The sequence below is a fragment of the Chlamydomonas reinhardtii genome, chromosome 2, assembly GCF_000002595.2.
Source record: "Chlamydomonas reinhardtii strain CC-503 cw92 mt+ chromosome 2, whole genome shotgun sequence".
NCBI classification, from domain to species: domain Eukaryota; kingdom Viridiplantae; phylum Chlorophyta; class Chlorophyceae; order Chlamydomonadales; family Chlamydomonadaceae; genus Chlamydomonas; species Chlamydomonas reinhardtii.
In genome coordinates, this window is record NC_057005.1 from 922,990 (window position 1) to 934,140 (window position 11,151).

The following is an 11,151-nucleotide window of genomic DNA, read 5'->3' on the forward strand; positions in this document are numbered from 1 at the left end:
CCCCTCCACGCTTCGAGCATGCCGGTCAGTTGCCCTCGTGGGCCTCAAAAAAGAAGCAATGCCTACAAAGAGTTGTGTAACGCACCGTATCACAGGCGCACCCTTGCTTCGTACAGGGGCAGCCCGAACAGCCACAGTGCGATGGCGAGGGTGGGCTTGATCAGGGCGCCAGCAAATCCGGCCGTGACACCGTGTCAGCCGGCCCAGTCCACAACCGACCCAGCCATGCAGCGTCCACGGAGACATGGCCACACACCAATATGGTACAAGACTAACACCAGACACCTCGCGGCGCCCATGTACGGTAGCCTCTGGCCTGACTGGCCTGCCCGTTGTAAGCGATCGCATTCGTAAGCGATAGCACACGCCTACCCTGCTGGACAACGACGAGTAGAAGAACTACGGAGATGAGCGGTCCTGCTAGTTACTGGTGACTATGCATCCCTGGAGTGCCGCTCCATATGGCGGCGCGGGTGACCATGGCAACAAGCACAGTGTGAGCCCCAGCCTCTACACTATATTAAATGAAAAAACAAGCCCGGGTCACTTGACATGCTTTGGGAAAGTCATGTGCACTACATACTTGAGCATCCTGAACCTTCAATCACAAAGCCAGCTCCCAGTCCCCCTTTCATCTTCGTACGCGAACTTAGCCCCTGCGCCCAGCTATCAGTGCCGACTGATCGTGGCCTGCATCGACGTTTGTTGTAGTCGATATCAGGGGGGGGGCTCTCCTGGTCGATATGCATTTTGGCGGGGGGGTGCCCCCCCCTGCGCCCCCCCTCAAGCGGGGGGAGGGACACCCTCCCCCCTGCACCCCCCTCCCATACGATTCTCTTAGCCCGCCTGAGGCACGTCACTTAGGAAGCTGGGGGGAGGGGGTGCAGGGGGGAGGGGGGGGCAGGGGGGAGGGAAACCCTCCCCCCGCCAGCGAGGAGCGTAGAGGGGGTTCGCCGAGCTGGGGCGGCTAAAAGTTCACAGCACATCGCAACTGTGCATGACTTTGCTCACCGATTATATCAACGGATACAGCTGCTCGCACATATCGTGTAAGCTTTCATCCCAGCCGATCGGAACGAGCGCGCTCTGAAATTCTTGCAAGTGCGCGCTCTGGCAGGCCAGACTATGTCGCTAATACATCGCACTGTAAGTTATAGCTGCGCGCATTCTCGAGGAAGCCAAGAAAGCGCAGTTACCGGCTTCGTTCATACGCTGCACTCGCTCTCGCGGCCTGGAAAGAAGATCACGTATACAAGAAGCTGCGAATAATCGATCATGATAGTTGGTTCGAGCTGAATCGCGCTGTAGCGCAAACGCACCGGGTGCGTCACACTTTCCATGGCATATGTAGATAGCTGGGCTAAACAGACGTAAGCAACGGCAAGCGTCTCGTTTGCCTCTGAGAAGAGGAGGGGTATGTCTCGCTTTCTACTGCAGTTTATCACGAAGCTCATCGTAATGGCAGATGGCCCATATACTCACACGCACCGCCCGCTCTAAAAACACAATTTCTTCGATCAGACGCTCGCTACGCACCCCTACATTAAATACTCGCGGAAAGCGCGCTCCAGCCGCCACATCACACAGCAAGTCTCTGGCTGTGGAGCCGCTGGGCGCCGGAGTCCGTACATGGCAACGAAAGAAGCCAAAGACATGCCCCGCCCACGCACCACACTGGCGGCTCACATGTGCGGGCGCCTCTGCCAACCAGGAGCCCCGCACGCAGCAGCACCGCGAGCCAGCCTCACCAGCGCAGCAGCTGCAGCAGCAGCACCAGCAGCAGTAGCACTACTACTGGTTCTGGCCCTGGGCACAGCCGCTGCTGTTGTACGTTCTGGTTGTGGCGGGGGCGTTCAATGTGGGTGTGGGTGTGCTGGGTGCGACGGCACGCCTGCAGGGAGCCAGCCCTCCACACCCCTGGCCAACGGCGAATGCGGCCCGCAACTGCTGCTGCCCACACCTACTCCACGACGCTCTCCCAATTCTATGTGCTGGTGGTGCCCATGTGGCAACAGCGCTGCGGACTCCACCGCTGCGCAAAAGGAATGGTCAAGCGCAGCGTCCGTGGAGAGCTCCCCGGCACTGCCACCGCACGCGTGCCCATCCGGGCCGGAGGTGCGACACCCGCACGCCCCGCTGTCCGCCGCGCCGCAGCTGTAGCAGCAAGCCAGCTCGTCACTCAGCAGCAGCTCCGGCGCCTGGCACACATCTGCAGTTGCGTCAGCAGCAGCAGCGGCATCCGCGGCGATCGCCGCCGCTCCCACCGTGGCCGCAGCCGCTGCCGGCAGACGGAGCGGCGCACCCGCACGCGCCCATGTTGGGTACGGCAGCTCGGGATGCTGGTGCATGTCAACGACAACGCTGGCGCAATCCGAGAACTCAGGACTGATGGTGCCCAGAGCAGAGCTGCTTGCGGACGGCGTTGGCCCGCTGCTGCCGCCCGCGGCGCTGCTACTGCTGCTGGCGGCGTCGCCGGCGCCATCGCCGCAGCAGCTACCACTGCTGGTGGTCCCCGCGGCGAGGGCTTCACGCTCCTCCTTTGTGCCGCTGCTCGCTTGCGCCGCCGCGGCATCCTTGTTACCTGTCATATCAAACAGCAAACAAGTTAAAGAAGCGCGCCACTGGTAGTTCAAACCCACTTCAGTAATCAATTGGTGCCACAGCCCAATCGCGATGTTTCTTTCGAATTCCTACGAATCACCCACCACCCACCTTGGAACGCAACCACCAGAACTCCCACTACAATCAGCAGAGCGCCGGCTAGGCTCACAAGCGCGGGCCGGTTACCCAGGATGACAACGCCCCACATGAAACTGAAGGGCACCTGCAGTTTGCGTGGTTACGATCACCGGGTACGCATGCGTTAGAGACAGCCGGAGACAGCCGCGGTAAAGCCATGATAATATGACAGACAGTAAAAACGTACCATAAAGAGGTTGCAGAGTTGCGCACACACGCGCAAGCGCACACATGGCACATCAACGGCAGCTAGCTCCCCCCAAGATTCTCCCCTTCTGCCGTGCTGCCCGCCCTACCTGCAGCACGTTGACTGCGGCGCCGCGTGTTGCGGATATGAGCTGGAAGCCCCTGTTGAGCAACAGCTGGCCCAGGAACTGCAGCACGCCCACGGTCAGCAGCATGCAGGTGCCCGAGGTGGAGGGCAACACGGCGGGAGAGGGGTAGCGTAGACCCACAGCCAAGGCTGCCACCTGGAGCGAGGGAGGGGACGGAAGAGAGTGCGGCCGGAATGCACAAAGGGCGCGGACGGAGCTTCAGTTATCGGGTGGGGAACGAGGGCAGGGCTGGGCAACTGCCTTGCCTATTGCGGCTTGCAGCCCACTGTGACAAGGTGGCAGTCTGCCTGCGCCGCCATGCCGGCCATTTGCCTGCTCCCCACCTCCCCTGCCATCCACCCCGCACACATGCACTCACCATCACAACCAGTCCATGGTACCACCAGGTCAGCCCCAGCGCCGTTTGTGCGCAGCTGATCTGGCGCACAATCACAAACGCGGCCTGCATGCAAACAGGTCCAGCAGCGGGATAAAGGTGGGTCAGCCGAGCTAGGCCGAGCGGCCTCCGCCTCGCGCAAAGGATTGGGACTGTGCACACATGGACAACGCGATCACCCGACACCCTTTGCATACCGTACCGTATGTGCTCCCAAACGATTCGCACTCACCGCGCTGCATGTTGCCGCCGCCGTTGCCAGCACCACACCCATCACACTAAGGGACTCAGCCGCCGCCGCAGCCGCAGCATCTCCGGCCATCGTGCCGCCGTCCCCGCCACCGGCCTCATCCGCAACGCTACTGCCCGCGGTGCCGCCAGCCGGCACAACATGCTCCACCGAGTGTGTCATGTGGCGTGAGCCCACCGAGCTCTGGGCCACCAGCACAACACCCGCCACCGTGCACAGCGACGCCGCCACGGACGCCCAGCCCGACCACTTGCGTGTCACCACCAGCTCCAACACCGCCGCGATGACGGGGCTGCAGAAGAACAACGTCACCGCGTCTGTGGTCGGCAGGAGGACGGGGGGCACCCAAGGGGGTACCCGAGGGCAGGGGGCACGCGGTGAGGCGATTGGACGCATAGATGCCAACACGGTGGCGGCATGACACGCTGCAACTTGCGAGCCGTCGTTTACACCAATCGTTCAACCCAGCACCACCCACGTCAAGTAAGCAACCAATAATGGTCGGCCCAGTCATGACACGATGTGTCAGCAGGTGCGGGCCCTGTGGCGCGCACCTTGCAGCGGTAGCATCTGGAAAGACGTGTAGAGGCAGGCCATCGACAGGGCGCCCAGGAAGCCGCGAAGCAGCTGTGCAGGAAGGCAGGTAGGAAGGTATATAGCAGGAGCGTAACAGGACGGCTGCCGTGCTGTCCATCAGATGCCGTACGTCCTCATGTGGCACAGGAGCTACAGCCGCTAGGTGCTATCCTTTCTGTCCAGCCCATTCCATTGCTTGAGTCTCAACTCGGCGTCAGGATCAGGCAGGCCCCTCTGAACAACAACACTCCGACGAACTGCAACGCACCGTCAGGAACGCAACGCGCCAGGTTTTGCTATGCACGCTCTTTTCCTCAAGGATGAGGAGCACGGAGGTTGAGCACCAGCAGCACAGGCCCTGGACGAGAATAATTTCGCCGGGGGGCACGTGCGCGCTCTGTTCCAGTATTTTCACGAACAGCGAGCTGACCGAGAAGATGAGAGCAGCCGTGGCCTGTGTGGGCGAGTGCGGGGGGGAAGATTAGTGCGGTTCGAGGAGATGCAGGATCCTCGTCAAGGCAGGTGGGAAGGTGGGGTCCGCAAACAACCACAAGTAGCGCATCCAGGCCAGGGCGGCCAACAGCGCGTGCCACCGAGCTTGGCCACGATGGTCATAAAGGGTGTGAACCTGAGCGTGCTAAACGCCGGACCGGGAGCGTGCCACGCCAAACGCCAAACCCGGACTGTGCCAGCAACACCCTTTATCATCCTCGTGGCCAAGCTAAGGCCTGGCCCACGACCATGCAATTCAGCACGGCGACCTCAGGCTATTACATCTGCAAGGACTCGCGGCCCAGGCTCGAAGGCCCACTTACAATGGTGGCCATGCCACAGCCCCAGAACCTTTCAAGCGCCGCCACGGAGGCTCCTTTACAGCGCTGTGTCACATCAAGAATGTGCTGCCTTCGGGTCAGCCCACAGCGCCTGACGCAGTCGGCGTCAGGGCAGCAATGCGAGTCGCCCCTGACACCAGGCGCCGCGCTGCTCTCGATGTCACAAGCATTCGTACTCCATTGTGGTTGTTCATAAGCTTGTCGAGCAAGCATGGAAGCGAGGCCGCTGGATGACGTGTGTGTGCTTTACGTAAATAATGTGCAGAGACAAGACTCCTTAAAGACAGATTCTGTACAGAGTAGTAATGTATTAAGGACAGATTCTGTACAGAGTAGTAATGTATTGCGGACCGGTTCCGGGCTCGAAGTCGAACTTGGAGATGGCGGAGGCACCGAGGTACAAAACGAATCCACCCGCAACCGGTTTCGGCGCGACCGACTGTCCTTGTTTCGGGGCTCCCGCTTTCCCTGCCAGCACGCTTCAACACTGGTGGCATCATTTGATTTAACTCGTAGCGATCGCCGTTGTCGACGGGGTCCCAGTTCCGTCAGCTCCCGGTTCCGCGCTGCGGTTCGCCCAGGCCGCCCCCCCCTGCCACCAGCACCGTTCGCTCTCCCACACTGGCACAGTAAGTGGGGAGACTGCACCGCTCAAGTCCCTGCGGACAGCTGGCGCTGATGTCCTGCTTGCGGTGCCGACTGCCCGGCAAACCGCACACGACCTGTTAAAATACACGATTCACGTACGTTGCTTGTGTGGGGTAGTCAGGGAGTGTGCTGCAGCGTGTGTGTGCAGAGTCTGGAGGACAGATTGATGCTGTCCTCCCCACTCCCCAGCCGTCCGGCCTAGGTCCGTGACGTGAGGAGCTAGATAGGTTGATCCTGTCTTAGCGCTAGCCCTCTTACACCGTACTGAGTGGTCGTCTGTCCTAGGCGCAAACTCAACACAATTTTGGCGTGTGGGGACGCGGCGTTGGCGAGAGCCACGAATGGCCCTAATACCGTGGGGGCATGTCGCACCCGTGGAGGGCGCTGTAGGATGTCGCATTGTGCTCCATGCCATCCGCCATTTCTTGTCGGCAGTTCCAAGCCGCATACCGTGAGCGTAAACTTTATGCCCCCCAGTAACGTACGGTAGGTCAAAACTCCTTGCTGCACACAGCATCCTTGCCAAGACCCCTCCAGCGGACCGTCACTGGCCATCCGCTACGGCACCGCGGGGGCATCTTGCCCTTACGGTGGGGAAACCGTGGCTCTTGCCATAAATCTGCCAACGGAGTCGGGGATCTTCACTACTGTATCCGCTGCAAACATGAATCATGCAGCTTGCTCCCCTGCACCCTCCCAACCGCACACGCGCACATACACACACAAACATACACGTCGACTCCCGCCACCGTGACATCAAAACCTTGTCACCATACATACCCGCGGTACTGACAAGTCCTTTCGGGTAAACATGCACGTGCAGCATGCACCTGCCTCACATCGCAGACCGCCACCACGGGCTCCGCCGCGCGCTCCTCTCCCACCTTGCCCCACCCCTCCCGATTCCCCTTCCTGCTGCTCTGCTATGCGCATGCAGCGCACGCGGCGGCCCACCCGCAATGCCTACCGGGCCCCACACAATATTTGTCCGAAAAGAATGCCATGCCCAGCCAGCTGACGTGGCCGTCAGCCGCCGCTTTCATGCCTCTGTGTTGCATGTGTTGCATGTTTGTGTGTCTCTACTTGTTCAGGTCATCAGCGGTCATCTTGTCGGCCAGGCACAGCTTGAGCAGCGCCATGCGCACGTACAGGCCGTTGCGAGCCTGGCGGAAGTAGGCAGCGCGCGGGTCCGAGTCCACGTCCGTGGTGATCTGGCGGTAACAGGGAAATGTGAGCACGGGGTTCAGGTTTTGTATGCATGTGTGTGTATTGTGTGTGTGTACGTGTCAGGAAAGCAAGAGGGAAAGGGGCCGACACTGCGAACGCGTATGCGCATGTACATGTGTAGGTGTCACCGTAATGGTGTGAGCGGTATGGGCCGTAGGTATACTAATAGGGCAAGTCCGCACGCCGTAGGCTAGTCGCACCCTCATGTCCTTCTACGCAGAGCCACACCACCCAGCAAAAAATGAGTAGTTAATGGCCTATGTTTTGTTACCCAGCCTTTCTAGAGGTACCGCCAGGAAGGGACGGCATCGGGCATCGCTACTGTCGGGCAGCAACCGCAGGCGCACGGGTGCAGTGGTCTAACCAAATGGCTGGGTGGTTTGGCTCTGCGTGTTAGTCATGCTCTGTCTTCACTCGCGCCGTCCATTCGCTGCGGCCCGTCCGTGCCAGCGCAGCCCCTTCTGCAGGCCACAGCAGCAACCGAAACCCGTGCGAGCCGCGCCGCGGCCTGCTGGACCTAACAAGTCGACTGGCGCTGAGGAGCTTGTTGAGCCGCGTAAGGAGCTCATAGGTTCACGGACGAGCGAAACGGCAACAGACGTTCTGCTAGCCAACTCGGTGCACTATAATAGCAATGAAGTAATAAACCGATGAGTGTATGACCTCCCCCGCCCCCTCCCCCTCGTGTGCTCACCTCGTCCACACGCGGCAGTGGGTGCATGACCACGGCGTGCGGCTGCAGGATCTTCATCAGCTCCTTGTCGATGATGTACTTGCCTGCGGAGGGAGGGCGGGACAGCAGCACCAGCACCGGCAGCAGGGATCATGAGCGGATGGCCCGGCCAGCCGTGTGTGCTTCCATACAGCACTCCCCTCCCCCCACAACCCCGAGTTCAGGCAAAGTCGTTGCAGCACAAAGAACATGACGCGTCCCATCCCGTACTGCATGGGCTCTGGCATGCTTCCGTGCCTCCCACTAGCCCCACTCCCGCGCTACCCCCTGCCTCGGCTGCCTGCGCTGCGCTCTTTCCTCCGCTGCGCTCTTTCCTCCGCTGCGCTCTTTCCTCCGCTGCGCTCTTTCCTCCGCTGCCATGTCTCCCCCTGCACCCGCCTGTTGCGCGCCTCCCCCTGCCCCCGCTGGTGGTGCCACGGCCGCTCTCACCGCGTGCGGCGTTGTAGGAGTCCATGTCCGTGAAGCGCTCGCGCTGGATGCGGGTCTGCGTGTGCATGGGTATGGAAGGCAGGGTCAAGGATAAGGCGTCCGTGAAAGACTCGAAGCCCATCATACTGTTGGTTTGCTTGCCCTAAACCCCAGAACCGGCTTGTATCTTTTGGATTGGGATACACTACCCCTCCCCTCCTTCCCCACCCGGCCCCTTGCATCTACGAGTTGCGGTGTCGCCTGCACCTCCCCATTTCGCTCGCTACCGCACTCCTATTCCTGGGCCGCCCAGCCAGCCAGCCCACCCTACCCTGTCCCGCCCGCCCACATCCCCCCGGACATGCCCACGGCACCCAGCTCACTCGGCTCCCGGACAAACTACATCCTTTGCGCTCCCCCCGGTGCCCCCCAAAGGTGGCCCATGTGACCAACTCGTGTGGCTCCCCCTCCCACCTGCTTCCCCCCGCCCCTGCCCCCGGCTGCCCCCACCACGAGGCCCCGCCCCCGCACCTGGTACAGCACGTCCACCAGCCCCGCCACCTCCCGCAGGTCCGACACCTCCGTCCACTTGACGCCGCGCTTGGTCAGGTAATCCTGTGTGCAGGGTGGGAGGACACATGGCAGCGAACCCGTTACGGAGGCCGAGGAGGAAGCGGCAGACGCAAGCAGGGTACGTTGCCCGTGCCACCTCCGGTGTTGCCGCCCCGCACTTTTTCCGAAGCTCCTTTACTGACCTTCCCCGCCCGTCCGCTGCAACAAACCTGCACACCCAGTCCGCAGCTCGCAACCATCAATGTGTCCAGTGGACGCGCACCTGCCCCCATCACCACTCCACGCATCCACCCTTGCCACCCGCCCTGCTTCCACCTACCCCCATGCGCGGCCTCATCACCACCACCGTGCAACTACCGTAGTCAGCCTGGACCGCCCCCGCGCCCCCTCCTCCCCATTCCCCTCCCATTGTCCGCTCACATTCCCTCTCCTCTCCTCTCCTCTCCTCTCCTCTCCTCTCCTCTCCTCTCCTCTCCTCTCCTCTCCTCTCCTCTCCTCTCCTCTCCTCTCCCCCACCTCTCCCACCCATTCGCCCCTCCCCTCCCGCCCCGCTCCTCACCTTGACGTCGTCGCGCATGCGCACCACGTCCGGCGCCACGAAGAAGACCTCCACGCCCGGGTACATGGACAGGCACATGCACAGGCTGCGCACGGTGCGGCCGTTGGCCAGGTCGCCCACCATGCCGATCTTGATGTTCTCCAGCCGCCCAATCTCGCGCTGGATGGTGTACAAGTCCAGCAGAGCCTGGGCGGGAGCAGCAGGGGGGAAGGGGGGAAGCGCAGCGGGTGGGCAGGAGGGAGAGAGGGCATGGGGCAGGTAGCAAGGTGAAATGATGGTCTGGGAGGCAGGGGAAGATGGGTAGGAGGTTTGGAGGGATGGTAGGTCTTGCCCCTTGGTGCCCCTGCCCCGTACTCCGCCATTACAACTCCGCCAACCCCTGTGCCTCTCCCTCTTCCCTATCCCTCCTGTCTGGCCGCTCTCCTGCGCGCACCTGGGTGGGGTGCTGGCCGGGTCCGTCGCCGGCGTTGAGGATGGGCACGGACGCCACGGCGGCGGCGCGCTTGGCGCTGCCCTCCTGGGAGTGCCGAATCACAATGCAGTCCGCGTAGCCCTCCACCGTGCGAACCGTGTCTGCGAGGAGGCGGTCGGGGCGAGGAGGCGAGGTGGTGAATGATGAGCGGGTGGTGAGGAGGTGGAGTGCTTGGTGAGGCAGGCGGCGGATGACGGGTTGAAACATGGGCAGAGACACGGGGCGCAACACACGCCTCCTCAGGCTTCCGCGCTCAGTAGAAACCCGGCTGTGAGGATTTCCACCACGCCGTGATGCACGCGCTAGGCCTGAAGGTTGCACACGCATAGCTCACCCTCGAGCGTCTCGCCCTTAGCGGCCGACGAGTACTCGCCGGCACTTTCGGTTGAAAGCACCGTGCCACCCAGCCGGCTCATCGCCGACTCAAACGAGAGGCGCGTGCGGGTCGACGGCTCGTAGAATAGCGTGGACATGATGTAGCCCTCGAGCACGCGAGACTCGGGCGAGCCCGGGCGGACCTTCTCCATCTTCAGAGCCTCCTTGAACACAACATCCACCGCGGCGCGGTTGAAGTCACCAGAATCAACCACATGCTTCAGCTTCTGCAAATGCCAGTCCATAGAAGCTCCATTGTTCGTCAGAGCCCCGGCGGGGGTTGCTGTGGCGGAGCGGGTCAAGCTCGCGCCACGGCAGACGGGAACCTTTGCGCTGCCAGGCCTGCTAGAAGCAGCCTTGCAGGTCCGCTGGCAGCGACTGTGAAGCGCGGTCTGCATATTCCCGCCGCAGAAATTCGCAGACAAAACTGAAGGCTCTCGAGCAGTGTCGCGGTTTTGCGCTAACCAAACAGGTCTGCGGTATCAAGTATTGTTGTATCAAGCGTGATAAGTAAGTGTCTGACAGTCTGAGCGACATAACTTTGCTGCGGAGCATCCTGGCAACCTGCAGCCGCCAACACAATTGAATTCAGCAAGCAGCCCGCCCTCACGGTCCGATGTTTGCAATTTGTTCTTCTTTGCCTATTAGAGGCTTTCTTAAGGCCCGCGAAGCCAGCAAGTTGCAACACCTGTCGTGATGTCGGCACAGTAATACCTCTTCCGCTTTTATGCTTTGTTGTGCTATCGATTAGCAACAAACTAACTTCGTAGGCAACTTCGAGTTGGCCACGGCAGTGCAGCGCTGCTAAGGACAGCACCCATTTTCCTTGCCGCTCCTTTTCCTTGCCGCTCCTTTGAGTTGCGCTTGAGATATGCCAGCTTTTCCCGCCTTCTTGAGGCGCATGCACCATTTCTGCTTCGTGTGTAGCCTCTGGTGACAGCTGCGTGACAATGGCTGAAAGCCAAATTGCTGTATGATAATATGGCACCACCACAGAAGCTTATCATGTATTCTGGATGCGTTCAAGCGGGTCCCCATGGCCTCTAG

The 11,151-nt window shown here is 61.2% G+C and overlaps 2 protein-coding genes across 2 annotated transcripts; both read right to left on the reverse strand.

The window, feature by feature from the left end:
- Positions 1-1,232: 1,232 nt before the first annotated feature.
- Positions 1,233-5,601, reverse strand: CHLRE_02g079650v5 (uncharacterized protein). The gene is made up of 8 exons (XM_043059219.1): positions 5,092-5,601; positions 4,545-4,730; positions 4,255-4,327; positions 3,683-4,017; positions 3,433-3,516; positions 3,036-3,209; positions 2,713-2,824; positions 1,233-2,581 (listed from the first exon to the last, which is right to left on the reverse strand). Exons 1-8 carry the CDS (start codon positions 5,101-5,103, stop codon positions 1,854-1,856), a joined length of 1,704 nt encoding a protein of 567 aa, XP_042926853.1. The 5' UTR covers positions 5,104-5,601; the 3' UTR covers positions 1,233-1,853.
- Positions 5,602-5,999: 398 nt separating this feature from the next.
- Positions 6,000-10,821, reverse strand: CHLRE_02g079700v5 (uncharacterized protein). The gene is made up of 7 exons (XM_001701825.2): positions 10,064-10,821; positions 9,691-9,830; positions 9,258-9,443; positions 8,657-8,740; positions 8,147-8,201; positions 7,679-7,761; positions 6,000-6,968 (listed from the first exon to the last, which is right to left on the reverse strand). The coding sequence occupies exons 1-7, from the start codon at positions 10,500-10,502 to the stop codon at positions 6,837-6,839; spliced, it is 1,119 nt and encodes a 372-aa protein (XP_001701877.2). The 5' UTR covers positions 10,503-10,821; the 3' UTR covers positions 6,000-6,836.
- Positions 10,822-11,151: the final 330 nt, after the last annotated feature.

Excerpts from the sequence above, each read along its gene's own strand:
- CHLRE_02g079650v5 (XM_043059219.1), bottom strand. Across the intron at positions 3,210-3,432 it reads ACCATGGACTGGTTGTGATG|GTGGCAGCCTTGGCTGTGGG; the intron begins GTGAGTGCATGT and ends CCCTCGCTCCAG. Across the intron at positions 2,825-3,035 it reads CCGCAGTCAACGTGCTGCAG|GTGCCCTTCAGTTTCATGTG; the intron begins GTAGGGCGGGCA and ends CGCAAACTGCAG.
- CHLRE_02g079700v5 (XM_001701825.2), bottom strand. The coding sequence starts at position 10,502 with ATGCAGACCGCGCTTCACAGTCGCTGCCAGCGGACCTGCAAGGCTGCT. Across the intron at positions 9,831-10,063 it reads TAAGGGCGAGACGCTCGAGG|ACACGGTTCGCACGGTGGAG; the intron begins GTGAGCTATGCG and ends GCCTCCTCGCAG. Across the intron at positions 9,444-9,690 it reads CCGGCCAGCACCCCACCCAG|GCTCTGCTGGACTTGTACAC; the intron begins GTGCGCGCAGGA and ends GCTCCCGCCCAG.